This window comes from Heliangelus exortis, chromosome 2 (genome assembly GCF_036169615.1).
Source record: "Heliangelus exortis chromosome 2, bHelExo1.hap1, whole genome shotgun sequence".
NCBI classification, from domain to species: Eukaryota; Metazoa; Chordata; class Aves; order Apodiformes; family Trochilidae; genus Heliangelus; species Heliangelus exortis.
The window spans coordinates 2720398-2739587 of NC_092423.1; the positions used below are offsets into that span (position 1 = coordinate 2720398).

Sequence of the window (19190 nt, forward strand, 5' to 3'; positions counted from 1 at the left end):
AGCACCTCAATCCAGGTGGTTTTGGGCAAGAATAATCATTATTATGAAATCGTGGAATGGTTTGGATTGGAAAGGGTCATTAAGCTTCATCTAGACCAAGTCTTCTGCAGCAAACAGGGACATCTTCACCCAGATCAGGTTGCTCAGAGCCTCATCCAACCTGGCTTTGAATGTTCCAGGGATGGGGCATCTACCACCTCTCTGGGCAGCCTGTGTTGGTGTCTCACCACCCTCATCATAAAATATATATAAGAAACATATATAAAATCTATATAACATATGATATTTAAAATACATATTTAATCTAAACCTTCCCTCTTTCATCTTAAGACCATAACCCTTTTGCTATGACAAAAAGGCCCTACCAAAAGTTTGTCCCCCCTCTTCTAAGAAGACCCCTGGAAGTATGGAAAGGCTGCAATAGGGTTTCCTCAGAGCCTTCTCTTCTCCAGGTTGAACAACCCCAACTCTCTCAGCCTGGCTCCAGAGCAGAGCTGCTCCATCCTCATCATTTTTGTGACCACTTTTAGACTCACCCCAACAGCTCTATCTCTTTCTTGTGTTGGGGACCCCAGAACTGGATGAGGAAGAGCAGGTAAATGGTGATGATGGGATTAGAGATGAGGATCCATGGAGCTACCTGTGGTCTATTTCCCATCAAACCCTTCAACTTACCTCCCTTCCTCAGTTTCCCAACTGACCTTGCTGTGATTTGCAAAAATCCATCAACCACTACTGGTTTTGTGCTTTTTTTTACCCCACTCCCTGAAGATCCTTGATCTTCACATGATTGCCTGAGCTTTGTAGGAGATGGTTAGAATGCCTGTGCCTGGTTGTCTGCCCAATAGACAGCAGGCCAGTAATCTAAAAAGTTTATAATTTCATAGTCCATTACCTACTGTCTCAATAAGATTTTATCTGCCACAAGTTTTGTCTACTCCAGGGCTAGGTTTTGAGTTTCTTCGGGGGGGTTTTGTGGGTTTTTGTTTTTTTTTTTCTTTGGATTTTTTTTTTTTTTTTAATATTTGAGCAGTTGGACATCAGTGGCTGCTGGTTGCTTTCTAAGCTTTCTCCTCATCCACCTGAAAAAGCAGCATTTGTGACCCATCCCACAGCTGTGGCCCAGAGAAGGATCAGCTCATTGCAGGCACCTACACCTGGGGGCACCATGAGGTTCCTCAGAGGCTTTGCAAACACAGTTCCCCCCATCTTTGTGTCATTAATAGGTTGTAAACTGAACAGGAACAGGATTTTGCTACTTCAGATGAAATGAATTTTAGGCACTAAATAGTTCTGGGGGAGGCATTGTGAAGAAAAAGCCATTTGCTCAAGTGTGTAGCCAGGGATAATGCCAATTTTTTTTAACCATTTGGCCATGTCTTCTCTTTTCTGAGCTCCAGACAGCCACTCAGCCAGAGTAACTTTGCAATCCCATCATGACAGTGACATTCTACCAAGGTATCTCATGCCTTCTCCACCAAAATATTGACTGACAGATGCAATCTCATGGAAAACTGGTGGAATCCATCAACCTCCTGAGCTTGTTTAACATTATAGTGCTCAAAAGATCAGCACAGTGCCTGGCCCAAACCAGAGCACTCTGTAACAGTGAATTTAGAATTCTGAATTACAGAATGGTTGGGCTGGAAGAGACCTCCAAGCTCATCCAGTCCAACCTTTGGCCAACACCATTATAACTACTAAACCATGGCCTTAAGGACCAGGTCCAAACACCTTTTAAACACCTCCAGGGATCAGATCAAACTCTGTGAGCTGTTCCACTGGGAATGTAGAAGATTGGGCTGGGGAGGAGGGAAATGGCTCCTCAGTACTGCCCATCCTCAGAGGTGATGGGATCATTATCCAGTGTCATGATGACACAAGTGTTGTATCACACTGTTGCACTTTTCACAACTTATCTCCACCCAAGAAATGTTTAGTAAATCAGTGAGAACCCTGAACAACCGATGTGCAGGAATCTGAGGGTTTTGGCCTTGCTCTAGACAAGTCACCCCGTTGTCATGAAAAATTAGAATAAATCCTTTTTTCCAGCTCCTGGTAACACTAAGAGGATGATTATATTTAAACTTCTGAGGCACTAAATTGTGATGGAAAGGATAACTCAGGGACCTCAAAATGAGAGATCTGAGAGTTCACCTGGCCAGGGTTAACTGTTCCCAAAGCTGAGCTGGTTAAGGAGCTGTTGGCTCTGCTTTCTGCAGGTAATGATTATTACAGAGAGCCAAGGAGAACATTGGCTCCTACGAAGGCTGTGAGCACCCATTCCCCTCAAAACCTGGGAGCTTGGAGCTTTCCAAGGGGACCACTACTTCCATGAGATGACAAAGATGAGGATCTCCACCCCTCAAACCAATCAGTGGGGGTCACTTCACCTCTCCCAAAGCATAATGAGACCTCATCCTGGAAACACAGCATCCTACTTCATCCAGGCAGCTCACTTGCCACCCTCCAAGGCTTTACAGTCTTTTGAGGCTTACATTATCCACAGTGAGAGGCTGGCTCCAGGACCAGAGGTCAGGAATAATGTTTAGGAAGGCACAGGGGCTCCCACAGCCACTTAACATAAACCTTTTTCAATAGATGTGAAGAAAGAGGATCACGCTTCAAGTATAATTTAAAATACATTTATTGTTTCATTTGTTCTGGCTTTTTTTTTTTTTTTTGTTATACAAAGATGTTAAATAACTTAAATACATTCTCAACAGTCACTCAGAATCAGATTTATACCTACAAGCTGTACATATGAGGTAGAGAAAAATAACTTAGGCTCCCATAAGACATTGGAAAAAAAATGAAAAAAAAAAAAAAACAACCCAAAAGAAAAATACTAATCCTTCATGTTAGTATTCCCACCTCCCTTTAAAAGGAAATGCCATCCCAAGTGTGCAAAACAAATCCTAGACTTTACATTCAAGCCTCAAAGGGCATTGTTAGAGACTGAAGTGAGGCAGAACAGGAGAAAATCTCTGTGCTGGTTTGGTGGTGGCTGTTTCAGATGAGTCCATCCCCAAGGGGGGCCTACAAATACCACTTACCAAATTATTATCTACACATACTTTGAGTAGTCCTGAATTCATCCCCACCTTTATTAACCTGGCTGTCTATGTCTTTATCCCCTTCTATTGCCAGCAGGGAGAAACTGGCACCTCCACAGGAGCCAAAACACCCGGAGGTGCCTACACTGACTGCAGACTCCTTATCCAAGGGAAAAAGGCTCCAGGCTCTTCCCACTTTCCTGAGCAGCCCTGTGATGAAAGGGAGGAGTGAGGGAGGGAGGGAGGGAGAAATCTCCCATCCCTTTGGATCAACTTGCCCAGTGCTGCTGAGAAGGGTTTTGCCCATTTCTGAAAACTTTCTGCAGCAACTGAGAAAAACTGCTTTGTTCAGATGTGCCCCTGGTAGCCTACTGAATTTTATGCATCTGAACCACTGATGGTCTTACACCCTACTCACTCCCTGCTCAAGAAGAAATGTAGTTACAAGAAGCCTACCATGATGCCAGAGCTGAACCAAGCCTGCAATACCCATTTGCTTTTCCTCCCCACCCACAAATATTGGAGATTCCCTTTGCTTCTCTATCCTGGAATATGTAAACAGCTTGGTCGAATCCAGTATTCACCAGTCAAAAAAACAGATCTAAAAGTTAGTCAGTGGCAATATCCATGGCTCACTTGGCAATGGATAGATCTTTGGAGGTCTGATCCTGTGCCATACTGAGCCTCCTTCAAGCTACACGGGCAGTGATGGTGATAAAAAGCACTATATTTCTCTTGCAGGGAAATGTTGCTCTCCGAAAGTCATCACCTAGTTAGCATCCTGAAAAATAAAAAAAGCTGGGATGAGCCGACCATGGAAACCAGACCCAACCCAACAGATGTGCCTGCAGAGCCAAATAAACTGGGGAACAAAGAGCTTTGCTGCACCTGTTTTATCCAGTACAGAACAGACCGAATTTTACCGCAACATCAACTGAGGAATTTTTCACAGGCACTTTAATCCACCAGAAAATTACCTTAAGCACCATCTACTCCATGAAAGTCCCCTTGAGAAGTCTGCCCCTTCATCTGGATTCTCATCCAATCCTACGACAGCCAAACCAGCTTAATATACGTTGGCTAAAGCAGGGCAGCTGAAAAACAATTAACAAAGAAACCCAAGACCTAGACTGAAGGAAGGCAGATGTGTACGAGCTGCCTGACCACAAAAAAATCCTCAGAAATTATTTCACCCCTGCTCAGGACCCCAAATCAACGATCCCAGAAGCTCTTTGGAAAACAGATGGTCCATAACTCATCCCCTGCTTCCAGAGATGAAGGACAGGCTTCCTAAATCACCAAGTTTCCAGCTTCCCCCATTTTACACTGCCCCGTTCCAATAGATAAAAAATTCCTGGTGCTAGGTCAAACCTGGAGTTTGGTCCTTTTCATTTAACCTTCCCAGATACTCAGATTTACTGATATTTTTTTTTTTTCCCCAATGACCTTTTTAAGAGTCATTCTCCCCAGGCCAACTGAGATCAACAACAACCATCAAGCTACTGTAAATAAGTTTTGGCTTTCCTACATCCAGAGCCATCCAAGACCAGGATCCACAAGTGAAAAAGGGTAAGCTTGAAGTGTCAGAGTAGGTTTTTGTATTTTCACTACAAACTACTCGTTCTCCAGAACCCATTTTCACTGCCTGCAATAATAATGAAAAAGCCCCTTTGTTTAAACACTTTTTGCTTCACTAACTCGAGTCTTTTGAGAGCTGAAAGACAAGGAGAACGTAATGTTTAGGACTTGTTTTGCATGTCTCTACATCTGGCATATATGAGTCAGTCACACAGAATAGAAGCTTGTTAAAAAAACAGATGACGGGTGCAACAATTATTTGTGTGGGGTTTTATTTCTTTTAATAGAAAATTCTAATATAAAACAGCAAACATTTTCAGTTTGCCTTGTTTACAAAAATATTATATATATTTTTTTTTTTATATTTCTGACATAACTAAATGCACTATTCAATAAAAATATTCTTCCATCAGCTAACTTCTCTTTTAAAAAATTAATAAAAAAAGTTATATAAATAATGGTTGCACCCCCCCCCCACCCCAAAACTGATCTTGCAAGTCTTGCTGGATCAGCTTAGGAGAACCAACACTTTGACACTTTTGAGGAGACAGGGGATAAAAGGGGATCAGACACCAGAGACCTCCCCTACACCCATCTGTCCTTCTCCAGTTACATCTGCTGCAAAAAACCTGCTTCTCTGGGGGTAAGAAAAAGGGGAGAAGTTGTTTTGCACTTTATATATATATATAAATATATATATATATATGAAATGACACCATGAAAGATTCAGGGACCCAAATACACTCTTGTAGTAGTTTTACAAAAACAAGCAATTTCACTGAATTGCACTGGAGATCCAATGACGTGGTGGTAGAATCAACCTCTCTGGAAAAATCCAGGGTCATTCAGCTGGAACAAAAGTGTTTCTTTCAGGACACCACCTAAGGTTTTTTCCAGAACTTCAGGGTCTTTTATCTAAGGCTTTCTGAACTTTTGTATGGTTTAGCACAAGAAAAGCTTCTCCTCCATGGGTTTGTTCAATTCCAACACAGAAAACCCAGATTTTCTTGAGAGAGTTTTGAGAGGGTTTGACATCATTTTTACCAGCTGCTACTTGTTTCATCCTACTCAAGCTCCACTGGATTTTTCCAAAATGAGGCTTTCCTCCCCATTTTTTCCTTCAAAGATAAGGCAAACATCAGAAAATGCTGGAACTAAACATGCCCCTGCACCCAAAACACACACAGCGTGGTGGTGGGAGAAGAAGAAAAATAACCCACATATGGTTTACCACCCTAGGTCAAAAGGCCAAGAAGACAAGTTCTCCTGATTTCAGAATGTTAGTATATTTTATACACTGCCTATACATTTAACACATGTGCCTCACTACTATTTAGTTATTTATAATTTTTTTTTTTTTAACCACAGGAGAATAAACCTTGCTATTTACAATATATAACAGGCAAGTAATATATCCACATTAACATAAATACAATTTGCTTTTTGTGGTTATTTTTTTGTTGCTTTTTGTGTGTGTGTGTGTGTGTGTGTGTGTGTGTGTTTTGTTTTTTTTTTTTGTCGTGGTTTTTTTCTTATTTTGTTTGGGGTTTTTTTTTGTATGTTTTTGTTTGGTTGTTTGTTTGTTTTTTAAATACTTACAGAAAGCATCCAGGCTTCAGTGCGTGAGTTATAATACACAGAAGAGTTCTTTCACTCAGTAGTTCATTCACTCTTTGCCTCTTTTTTCTAGACTGGACTTTTTTCCAGCCTTTGACTGGTTGCCTTTTTGCCCACCCATCTCTCTCTCTCCTCCCTACTGCCAAACACACCAAGTTACCCCAATCCCACCCCACCCAGGCATTTGCTCTGTGAGGATATTGATGCCAACACTGTCCTCTCTTCTGCATCTAGGGACTCATTCTCCTCTCACACCAGTGCAATGTGGAGTTACTCCAGCGAGGTCAATGGAGACAGAGACACCAGTGAAAAGAAGGAAAATTAGGCCCATGGTTTAAATATAACAATAATAATAATAATATTAATAATAAAAATAATAATAATGCACATAGATTATGGCCCATTCTTTAATTAAGAACCAACGCGTTTTTTAAAAAAAGAATGGAGCCAGAAATAACAATTCAGACCCCAAAACCCTCCCGTTTTGAGCAGGTTTGAATCTGGCCTTGCTTTGGAGGGGAAGAGCTATTCTAACACACACACAAAAACGTAACAGTGAGTTTGCACATACATGTGAGAGAGAGAGAGAGACAGAGGGAGAAAGAGAATTTAACATAATACCACATTGAAACCATAAGAAGGTCCTTCTGAAGGGCTTTACAATAAATAAATGTTCGTTCAATATTTATATATATATATATATATATTTTAGTGCCAGCATGTGTGTATCTACATACACACGTGCACACACACTGAATAATAGGTTTCTAGTCAGTTTAGTTTTTAAACCATTAGATAAACTGTTTGGGAGGGATTTTTTAAGTGGTGCATCTCCCAGAGGCCACGAGACCTTCCTGTAAACCTCCTGCATCAAATGCACAACCACGTGTTTGCCACGTTGGAAGGGACAAACACCCTGCACAGATTCTTCCTTTTCCAGCACTACTCCAACCTCCAGAATTGTACAGCAAATAAGAAAACATATAAAAAAAAAAAAAAATAGAGTGAGACAGTATGCTTTATTTTGCAGGACCACAGCACTACTGTCCCTCCCCATTCCCCCACCTCAGGATTTGATGCCAGGCTGGACTGCAGGTATTTGTTACCAAGAAAGAAAAAAAATATATCTTTTCTCCTCCCAGTAGATGCACATGGACAGCTTAAATATTAGTGGCTACCATCTGGGGGAAAAAATAATAATAAAAAAAGAAAATAAAAAGAAAAAACACATATGAAAAATAATGGTCCATCTTGGAAAATTCCTTTCTTTTTACTTGGCTGAAATCTACTACTGCTTGAAAACTTCCAACCAGCTTTCCTCTTTTGGAAACCAGATCAATGGCTTGTATAAAACTGGTGGAAATTGCTACTACTGGACAATCAAAAAATTGCTACCAAACCCAAAACAAGATGTCTTTTGCTCTCCAGTGTTTCCTCAGAAAGCTTTGTTGAGGCATTCACTGGCTGCTTCTAATCCCCTTTTAGATGACTGAAGGATAAGGCCACATCACATCCTGAATTATAAGCATCCTTTTGAAAGGAAAAAAAAGAAATGCTGAAGGTTGCCATGTATTTCACAGATCTACCACTGCAGTCACTTTCTGGCTTCTCTGGCCACTTGATAATTTGTCTCTGCACAGATTACTTATTCCAAATCTAATAGCTGGTTACCATTTAGCAGTTGTATTTTTAAAATACAGTTCTTGATCTAGTGGTTAAAAATAATAATAATAATAATAATAATAATAAAAAAAAAATCTTAAGGTCATAGGGTTTACATACAGCTTGTGTCATGTACCACTGCCATGGTTTAGAGTAAATGGAATGATGACCGGGTAAAAGAAAAGTCAACTCCTCCAGTGGTCTGATCCAGTCCAAAATAGCTGCTGTACCACACAAGACAGCAATGCCTTCTGAGATACACTCAAATTTTTCTTGTTCTACTCAGAAAGACACGTTCCAAGTTCAGCTGACATAAGCCTAAAGTGTTCCAGTTCAGATTTCTGAAGCAGTTACCACAGGGTGAATTAGATCAACAGGAGGTGGGAAGAGGAGAGAGAAAAATAAATCATGCAGAAAGTGAAAATCAAAACAAAAAGATTTAGTGGTTTAAAAAAAAAAAGAAAATAAAAATAAAGACAGTGGTAGTGCTAAAGAAAGGGTGTTTGAAGGAACTGGTTTTGAAGAACACACGATTGGACTGAAGGGAACAGGCACAGCTGGCTTTCTAATGTCTTCCCAACCTCTTTCTTGGATGTGTTTCTGTCTGCAACGTGGTGGACCCAACATTTTTTGAGCTGGATTTGGTGATCAAAGAACACGGATACGGAGCTGTCACTAAAGATCTTACCCTCCCAAAGGCTCTCCTGGTCAGAGCCTTCTTTGCACCAGGGCTGTTCCTGCTTTCCCTACACATTTCTCTCCAGTTTTAGAAGGAGGGGGGAAAAAAATTATTGACCACTACCCGTACCATCACATTCTGAGCAGAAAGATTTTTCTTTCGTATCTGCTTAGCTCTTCGAGCAGTTGGGTAAGCTTCAGGAATAAAATGGTAAATGTTATTTATGTCAAAGAGAATATCTTAGCCCAGAAGTTCATGGAGGGTCGGTGAAACCATCAAGATGTTCCAAGGATGAATGATTCGTCAAACTGCGTGGATGACCAAGGTGAAGGTCAACTGGTGTCTAACCCCAGTGTGACAGGCACTTATTTCCACATGGTTGGACCTCATTAAAACTCAGTCTACAGGAAAACAAAACAAAAACAAAACAGCAACACAGCTGGGTCACCTGTACCCTACAAAGTGCTTATGTCTCAACATAGCTTTCAGATCCCAGAAGGTCAATCAAACCCTGTTTGTCTCCATATGTAGTTCTCATAGATCTCCCATCACCGAGGGTTGCCATCAAGCAGAAGACGTGTCAGTCAGTCTTTGCAGGTGTAAACCTCCTCTCTCTGGGTGCATTGCTTGCATTCCACGTAGCAGCACCACCGGACCTGGCACTGGCAGGGCCGGGTGACCACCCGGCTCTGCGTGTTGTGCCCTCGCCCGCAGCAGATGCTGTCACAGTTCTTGTCTTTGTAACATTTCCTTCCCGAAGTCCCAGGAGAGTATCTGCTCATCATGCAGAAGCTCGGGGAATCGTCAATGTAGACAAGATCCGTAGTCCTTGGGATCTGATCACTGTGACCAGGGATGGACTTCTTAGGTGGGGAGATGTCCCCTTCCCCGGTGGCCTCGTTGGTGGTGCTGCCCACTTTGAGGGATGTCTCGTACTTTTGCTTCAGCTGCTTCCCTATTTCATGGAATGGAGAGAGCTGTCTCCAGCACGTTCGGACAGTACAGGACCCAGATACACCGTGGCACTTGCAGGTTGTCTCCACTCCAGCTTTGATGACCTGCAGACACACACAGCCCCAAAAGAAAATCTGTTACGGGGGAAGAAATCAAGGCACAGAGCAAAAAATGTCCAAAGGTTTGTTAGGAGACACTCTGGAGGCACAAAGCTGGCAACAACACAAAACTGTCCATTGGAAGAGGGCAGAAAACTCACCCTGCAGAAAACACTTGTTTTGGAAAGATCCCAGTTTCTAGAAATGTGACATCTACCTACCAGAATATTGCTTTAGAGGGTAGTTAATGCTATTAGTAAACCACACACAGGCACTCATCTACTTAGGCAAAGATCTGAAGCTGTGGTACACCTAAGAGTTTAATGTATATTTTAACACCTATTTATATATTTTAGTAAGCACAAAGATATCAGATGTAACAGAAGTGGAAGGAGTTGGTTTAGTGAAGAGGGAAAGCAGTACTTTAACACACACAACCAACGTAGGTGGGGTAGCACATACTCCAGAACATGATTCTGGACATGGAAAAAACTTCTCCATATCACAACAGGCAGGATTCCACTTTAAATTCATGCATTTCCCAGTTAGTAGTGGCAGAAACATGGTTAAGTTGGGTTGTTTCCACCAGTAGTGACGAGCCATAGCATCCCACCAAGTTTACTTTGAGAAAAAAAAAAAAAAATTAAAAAAATCACATAGGGCAGAGCAGGTAGAACCCCATGTTTACATAAGAGATGGAGAGAATGGAAAAAGTAGGTTATTTTCAACAGAAAAAGCAGCATGGGAAGGAGAAGCAACATTAGGTTGGGAAGAGAAGAAAGCAAAGAGTCAATGGTTGTTCATCTTGGAGTGAGACAAAAGAAGGTGACAGCCCCAAGGTGCTGTAAAGGACCCCAGGACCATAAGCTGACTGATGCTAACCAAAGGATCTCATTCTTTTTGAATCAGGCTGCAACAAAGATCCAACAGCACATCCCTAAAAGTGCCACCTGAATGTTCTCCACCTTCTCTGTGGTAGCTCTACATTTTGGACTCCTCTGCGGGAAGCACGGGAGCAGACACACTATTTGGGTAATCACAGATAACCTGACTTTTGTCCACAGGTTAAAACCAAACATTTATAATTCTACCTCCCTGTTCTTCAACAAAAATAATCCATGCTTTGACATTAAAGGGGTTGAGGTACCACCACCCCATAGAGCAGCAAGCGAGAACAGTTTTGTTTTGTAGCGCTGCCTCCTGACAAAGTATCAGTGAAAGTGCCCTTCTTTTGGGCATCTACAGGATCTGAACCTGAGTTTTGTCCACAGGTTAAAACCAAACATTTATAATTCTACCTCCCTGTTCTTCAACAAAAACAGTCTATGCTTTGATGTAAAATGGGTACCACCACCCCTTATAGCAGCAAGCAAGAACAGAGTTTGTTTTGTAGCGCCGCCTCCTGACAAAGTACCAGGGAAAGTGTCCTTTTTTGGGGCATCTACAGGATCTGAACCTGAGTTTTGTCCACAGGTTAAAACCAAACATTTATAATTCTACCGCCCTGTTCTTCAACAAAAATAATCCATGCTTTGATGTTAAAGGGGTTGAGGTACCACCACCCCATAGAGCAGCAAGCGAGAACAGTTTTGTTTTGTAGCGCCGCCTCCTGACAAAGTACCAGTGAAAGTACCCTTCTTTTGGGCATCTACAGGATCTGAACCTGAGTTTTGTTCACAGGTTAAACCCAAACATTTATAATTCTACCACCCTGTTCTTCAACAAAAAAAGTCTATGCTTTGATGTAAAATGGGTACCACCACCCCATAGAGCAGCAAGCAAGAACAGAGTTTGTTTTGTAGAGCCGCCTCCTGACAAAGTACCAGGGAAAGTGTCCTTTTTTGGGGCATCTACAGGATCTGAACCTGAGTTTTGTCCACAGGTTAAACCCAAACATTTATAATTCTACCTCCCTGTTCTTCAACAAAAACAGTCTATGCTTTGACGTAAAATGGGTACCACCACCCCATAGAGCAGCAAGCGAGAACAGTTTTGTTTTGTAGCGCTGCCTCCTGACAAAGTACCAGTGAAAGTGCCCTTCTTTTGGGCATCTACAGGATCTGAACCTGAGTTTTGTCCACAGGTTAAAACCAAACATTTATAATTCTACCGCCCTGTTCTTCAACAAAAACAGTCTATGCTTTGATGTAAAATGGGTACCACCACCCCATAGAGCAGCAAGCAAGAACAGAGCTTTTGTAGCGCTGCCTCCTGACAAAGTACCAGGGAAAGTGTCCTTTTTTGGGGCATCTACAGGATCTGAACCTGAGTTTTGTCCACAGGTTAAACCCAAACATTTATAATTCTACCGCCCTGTTCTTCAACAAAAACAGTCTATGCTTTGATGTAAAATGGGTACCACCACCCCTTATAGCAGCAAGTGAGAACAGAGTTTGTTTTGTAGCGCCGCCTCCTGACAAAGTACCAGGGAAAGTGTCCTTTTTTGGGGCATCTACAGGATCTGAACCTGAGTTTTGTCCACAGGTTAAAACCAAACATTTATAATTCTACCGCCCTGTTCTTCAACAAAAAAAGTCTATGCTTTGATGTAAAATGGGTACCACCACCCCATAGAGCAGCAAGCAAGAAGAGAGTTTGTTTTGTAGTGCCGCCTCCTGACAAAGTACCAGTGAAAGTGTCCTTTTTTGGGGTATCTACAGGATCTGAACCTGAGTTTTGTCCACAGGTTAAAACCAAACATTTATAATTCTACCTCCCTGTTCTTCAACCAAAATAATCCATGCTTTGACGTTAAAGGGGTTGAGGTACCACCACCCCATAGAGCAGCAAGCGAGAACAGTTTTGTTTTGTAGCGCCGCCTCCCGACAAAGTACCAGTGAAAGTGCCCTTCTTTTGGGCATCTACAGGATTTGAACCTGAGTTTTGTTCACAGGTTAAACCCAAACATTTATAATTCTACCTCCCTGTTCTTCAACAAAAACAGTCTATGCTTTGATGTAAAATGGGTACCACCACCCCTTATAGCAGCAAGCAAGAACAGAGTTTGTTTTGTAGCGCCGCCTCCTGACAAAGTACCAGGGAAAGTGTCCTTTTTTGGGGCATCTACAGGATCTGAACCTGAGTTTTGTCCACAGGTTAAAACCAAACATTTATAATTCTACCTCCCTGTTCTTCAACCAAAATAGTCCATGCTTTGACGTTAAAGGGGTTGAGGTACCACCACCCCATAGAGCAGCAAGCGAGAAGTTTTGTTTTGTAGCGCTGACTCCTGACAAAGTACCAGTGAAAGTGCCCTTCTTTTGGGCATCTACAGGATCTGAACCTGAGTTTTGTCCACAGGTTAAAACCAAACATTTATAATTCTACCTCCCTGTTCTTCAACAAAAATAATCCATGCTTTGACGTTAAAGGGGTTGAGGTACCACCACCCCATAGAGCAGCAAGCGAGAACAGAGCTTGTTTTGCAGCGCCGCCTCCTGACAAAGTACCAGGGAAAGTGTCCTGTTTTTGGGCATCTACAAGCTCTGAAAAAGCAAGAAAAATAAATCCCCCCCCCCCTCCCACCTCTGCCTGTTACGGCATCTGCCAACATCGTGGCCTCACAACAGCAGAGAACTGGCTCCAGTCCACTTCCTGACCATCCGGTTCTTAATTATTTGGCGGCGATGAGTCCTGCTGAGCACCATGGGCAAATGTGCAATAGGTCATGGGCTGAGAACTGGGGGTCTGGCCTAATCCTGATATTACAGAGACATTTTTAGAAAGACACGATGCATAATACGGCCTTCAGCAAAGCCTGGCCAATGGTCACACTTCATTCCTGTGACAGCCAAGACCTTTTCAAATGCAATCCAATAATACACAGTAGCATTCAAAGGAGTGACGGGTTACAGGGGGAGATGTGTTACTGCTTATAGGACTCAGCTGGGCCAGCCTGGTTAGGGGCTGTCACGCTTTGTGTGCCAAAGTGTCTAGCCAACTCTGCAAGAAATCCCACAATGTTAGACAAGAGCGTACAGAACACATTTCAACACGGAGGGGATAAAAAAAAAGAATAATAATAATAAAAAAAAAAAATCCAACCCAAAACAACCCTCACCCTCGCTGTCCTTCCTGTAAAGTCCCGGTCGGCCAGAAGTGAGAGCTGAGCTCATGAGAAACAAAGCTCCTCTACCTGATTTCATGCCCAGACCATCAGCAAACTGGGCAAAATTGTTGAGATACTTGCAAAAGGGCTGCACACTAAGGTCATTCATCAGTTCAGGCTTTTCCCAACCCTTTCACCTCCCCCCAACCCATTCGCATCTGCTCCACCTGGAAAAGGAGACGGCCACCATTGTACAGGAGATGGGAAAGTAAGGAACTGGAATTTTCAGCTGGTAGACACACTCCTCTGAACAGGCTTGGTTGGAGTTAGAGCTGGTTTAGAGCATGGCCAGGAAATAGAGGAAGGAAATCTGGAGATGGGACTGTTCTCATCAGAGGCCACATCTCCAGAGTGCAGTGGGACAGCTGACATTGCAGGTGCAGTAAGCCCAAGGCATCATCCACATGGAGCTGGTAGATGTGGCACAACACAGGTGGGAAATGCAGCTCTTGATGGATTGGCAGCAAGCAGATGGCAGCAGAACTTCAGTCAGGAATAAACATGTAGGTTTAGGCAGCTGGGTCACACCAACCAGCCAGGGTTGACCTCACTGAGACAGACATTTGAGTTTAAATGCCTACATTTGAGCAGAACCTTTAAACCCCTGCCTGATTCAGTGGGGCCAAAGCACTTTGAGGATCCTGCAGGGAAGATGACACTTGAACATGCTCAACCCAACAGCTCTCCAGGCTCTACCAACTGTGCTGACTACATCTCCACCTCCTAACAGAAGCCTGGGGACCCTGCTCACATGGAGACACCTCAGTTTACACATCTTAAAGCTGCCAGCAGAATCCCACCCTCTGGGCTGAATTCAGATGTCTCAATATCAGCACCCAGCATTATACTGTAAAGCACTGCACTTCATCACCAGCTGCTCCACAAGCACCATAAAAGTCTCTCAAAGGACACTGATGTGTATATTTAGGTAGGAGAATCCTCCCCTCTTTGTCTGAGTTTAAACAGTGATGAACAAAGCCCATAATGCGTCACAGACTGTCTTTTTTTTTTTTTTTTTTTTTTTTTTGAGCTGCTTCTAGCAGTGGCCAGGACAGTTTAGATGTCATGCACGAGCGGACCAAAGCTTAAAAGGTGTTCCCTGTCCTCATTCTTAGGAGTGCAAGAGTTCTTTAAACTCAGCATGTGCATTCATACGGGATGCAAGTGTGGTGCATCCCAACCACCCTATAAACCTTCTCCTTGAAGGACTGGGAAGGGTTCAAGGATGTTATGAGGCAGCTATAGTGGAAATCTTAGAACAATTCCTTCCTCTCTGCCTCTCCTGCTGCTGTCAGTCACGATGCAGCCACTCAAGGCAATGTGTGATGAAGAACTGCTGCCTACAGGCTCCTAAACACCCACGAGACAAAATGAGTCTTGGCAAAGCCCTGCTGTTTCTCAACTCATTCCTCAACACCTTCCTCTTGTTGCAGGCTCCTCTTAGAGATGCTTAAACCCACCCGATTCCTTCAGGAAGCAAAGCAAGACTTATCCAGGTCAGCAGCTTCCTTGGAACAGTACTGGAGAAAATTTTCCTGGCGGGCTGGGACAAATGGGTAAATGTGTAGAACATGCCTTCAAACCTGGAGGGACTTCCAAGATAGAGTGACTTAGCTTTTATTACCTAAAAACTGGAGGGCACATGAGGCAGATGAAAGATTTTAGCAGAAACTTGTCATTTGAAGAGCCATAGGTAGCTCCTGGTTTCTTTTCAAAAGCCATCATACTCCAGAGCCTGATCTGCCTCCACCCTACATAGACTTGAACCTCTCTTGAACACAGGTGGAATGATTGTATTTCATCCACATGGAAAGTAAGTTGCCACACACAGGCTTCCTTCTTGTCACAACTTTGAAAGAAAATGGATCTGCTTAAAGCCAAAGCACAGAACATTTCCTGCTCCCTATGGCCTAAACACTGGAGCTACCACATGTTAGCAGAGTTATGATAACTCAGGAGTAACAACACAAATGTGCATTTGAATCCTCGTTGTGTTGTAAAGAGCTTCTACCAGGAAAGCAGAGTTGAACATTGATAATAGTGGGTCAGGGATAGCATTGAAATTATGTCCTTTCACCCTCCTCTGAACAGCCACCTGGCCTGGTGGTCTCACAAATAGAAGTTAGGGAGGGAAATTAAGCTCTTGGAGTAAATTAATCTGTTTGGCTTAGGACCACCGACTCCCATTGATCTTGTCGTGAGAATAACAAATACTGACACAGGCAGAACAAGGAAAACAATCCCGACAGAGCAAAATCAAACTGTCTTCCTTGCTGCTAAAAGGAAATTAGATAGCACTGCAGGACAGGATGGCTTTAGGAGAGCCACAGGGAACAGGGATCACAGCAGAGCATTGCTATGCAACATGTAATCCTCCCTCCCAACAATGGTTCGCTACGAAGCTCAGACGAAGTGCCCCTGTAATGATCAGTCTCAGACATGCTGCAACACACAATTTCTCAGTGTTTTAGCTGAAACGCTGAGGACAGATTCCCATTCATTCCCAGCTGGGTCACGGGGCTTTGGCTGTGGTTTTTCAGACAACTCTTGTCTGGGCAGCAGCAGTCCGGAGCGGACGCGCAGCCGTGGGAATTCCTCGGTTATAGCTCTGCTGTCGTCATGGCTGGTCTGCAGCTCCAAGGCTTCAAACCATTCGTTATGGTTTGCAGGAGAGGAGGGAGCAGATGAACCCTCCTTAGAGCTAAGCTCATCCAGGAAAAAGCCTGCCCTCATCTTGGCTGACTTCAAGTAAGGGCTTGGGGATGCTTCTTCACAAATCGAATCTCTTCCGTCTTCTATATGCACACCCTCCTTCCATCTAAACCTCTCAAAGTTTTAAAGTTTGTTTGGACACTAAAAATGGTTTCCCCATTTCTTCACAGTGCCCAAATGACTAGACTTCTCCCTTAACATGTCCCCAGCCTTGGCTGAATTATAAAAAATTCACGGATTGGTAGGAGTTTTCTTTTTCCTTCTTCTGTCTTATTAAAAAAACCCTTCTTCTTCTAAACCTGTTCTCAAACTTTTTTTTTTTTTTCACATGTTTTCCCTTTCCACTACCCTTCCTTCTTTAAAAATATGACTGTTCATATTTTAGTGGAATATGAATTAAAATACTAACACTTAAACATAAAATAACATAACCCTACTTTAAACTGTGAATTTGAAAAGTACTTTCCCCCTTCAGTACTTTCCACAGTGTTGATTTCCAGACCCTAGAAAGACTAAGGTTAATCTCAGTCTGAAAAAAGAAGAAAAAGGGGTTATGGATTCCTACCTGTCATGACCTGGAGCAACTAATACTAGTGGTGGCCCTACAAACTCATCTACATACAAAATCATCAAGGAAGAGTCTTGGGGAGGTGGCTATTTGCTAGGTTCTATGCTTAGATTTCCTTCTGCAAACACACCCCTAAAGAAACTACCAAAAGGATGTGTTCTGTCTCCTTTATTTATTATTTCTTTTTCCTATGCACCAGCTGTTTTAGTAAGCTCATTTGGACTTGTCTCATCAAAACAGAGCAATTGTTACACTTTTTCAGGCTCCAGGAGAACAGAAGGATTAGCATTTAACCTTGTCAGCTTGACAAACTCTGGAGTTTGACTGGAATCATGTTTATTAGTAGGAACAGTATGAGATGGGATGGGCAGTGCTTGTAAACACTGTCTCTGCAACAGGAGACCAGGGGGCAAGTCTCTGCTTCTCTACGCCCGTGTGTGACCTTTAGTAAGTCACTTAATCTTTCTGGGTCTCAATTTTCCCTCTGTAAAATGGAGATAGAGAAATGAAGAGGGTGGTATGCTCTGGTAACGTGTTACGTGATAGCTCGTGAAGTTCCTCAGACAGATGATAGCTGGGAAAACATCTACCTAATATGGAGAGTCTGTCTCCAGCCCAGGAGCCATGCTCAGCCCTTGAGATAGATCCCTGCCAGCACCACCTAAGGGAAAAAGCTTCACATGGACTTCCAAACCAAACAAGTCAACAGCAAGGAAGAGTTTGTCCACCTCCCACTTTCTTCTCCGGAGCATCTCCTATTGATTCAGAAATTCAGGCATAAGAGGTTTCAGGATGGGGCTGGGTTGAAAGTTACAGCTACAAGGATGCAAAGTAGATGGAGTCCTGTGTCCAGCTCTGGAGGTCACAGAACAAAGCATGGACCTGTTGGAGCAAGCCCAGAAGTGGCCAGAAAAATTATCAGAAGGATGAAACATCACTCCTATCAAGACATCCTGAGAGAGCTGGGGTTGTTCAGTTTGGAGAGAAGGTTCAGGGGAGGGCTTATTGTGGCCTTTCAATACTATCAGAAAGATGGGGATATTTTTTTTTAGCAGAGCCAGTTGTGGTGGGACAAGGGGTGATGGTCTTAAACTAAAAGAGGGGAGATTCAGACTAAATGTAAGGAAGAAATCTTTGACAATGAGGGTGGTGAAACACTGGCCCAGGTTGCCCAGAGAGGTGGTAGAAGCCCCATCCCTGGGAAGACTCAGTGTCAGGTTGGATGAGGTTCTGAGCAACCTGGTCTAGTTGGAGATGTCCCTGCTTATGGCAGAGGGGTTGGACTAAGTGACATTTAAAGGTCCCTTCCAATCCAAACTGTGATTCTAGAATAAGGATCCTTCAGGAATGTGTATATAGTCTGAGTAGACCAAAACATGTGTTGATAGAATGTAGAAACACTTAAGGAAGCTTCATGAAGGGAAACAGCTTCAAAGGAGGATATTGCCTGAAGAGAGACTGTTCTAGAAATAAGAATTTTCTTATTCTCCATTTCTGTTCTCCAATAATTTTGGGCTAAACACTCTTGGGAGGCAAAGACTCACTTGTGTCCCTCCTTCTGGAAGGATAAAGGGTAAAGGGAATGAGAACATGACAATTTTTTTTAATTTTTTTTTTCTGTGGGTAACAGCAGCCCCCTTTAATAGTGCCCCTTGGATCTGTAAGACATGCTTGACCAGACATACCTCTGGAAGGGGTCAGCACTCCTGGGATTAAGAAACTTAGCAACGCTCCAGAGAGGGAGTTGGAAAGTCATGTTTAATGATACTTTGCTGAGAAACTGGGCAAATTTAATTAAAACATCACTTACTCAAGCCCAGTGGAACTAATTGACTGCTCTAATATTCCAGCTTTTCATTAATGGGTTACAAAAGGGGGCTGCACTTGTGTGTACAAGGGGGTTAGAAAGGGGGGGGGGGGGATATAGTGAAGAAGAGAGTTTTAGTAAGGCTGCCTCTGCTTCATTTAATATAACCAAGAAACTTCATTGCTGGCAACAGAGCTTTAATACAGTTGACTTCTCTCCCCATCACTGCCCCCCCATCCCCTTGACACACATCTCCCTCCCCATCATACACCCTTCTCCACCCAAGACCCCTCTGAAAGAATAGCTGAATGAGCACGAGTAGATTTGGCAAAGGAAGGGAAATTGCTTTTT

General features: G+C 43.0%; 1 protein-coding gene across 1 annotated transcript in view; it reads right to left on the minus strand.

Moving 5' to 3' along the window:
* Window positions 1-2629: 2629 nt before the first annotated feature.
* WNT9A (Wnt family member 9A) overlaps window positions 2630-19190 on the minus strand; it is a 65556-nt gene continuing 48995 nt past the window's right edge. The window contains exon 4 of the mRNA XM_071734535.1: window positions 2630-9650. Coding sequence (XP_071590636.1) covers window positions 9177-9650 — 474 coding nt within the window. The 3' untranslated portion in view covers window positions 2630-9176. The remainder of the gene's footprint in view (window positions 9651-19190) is intronic.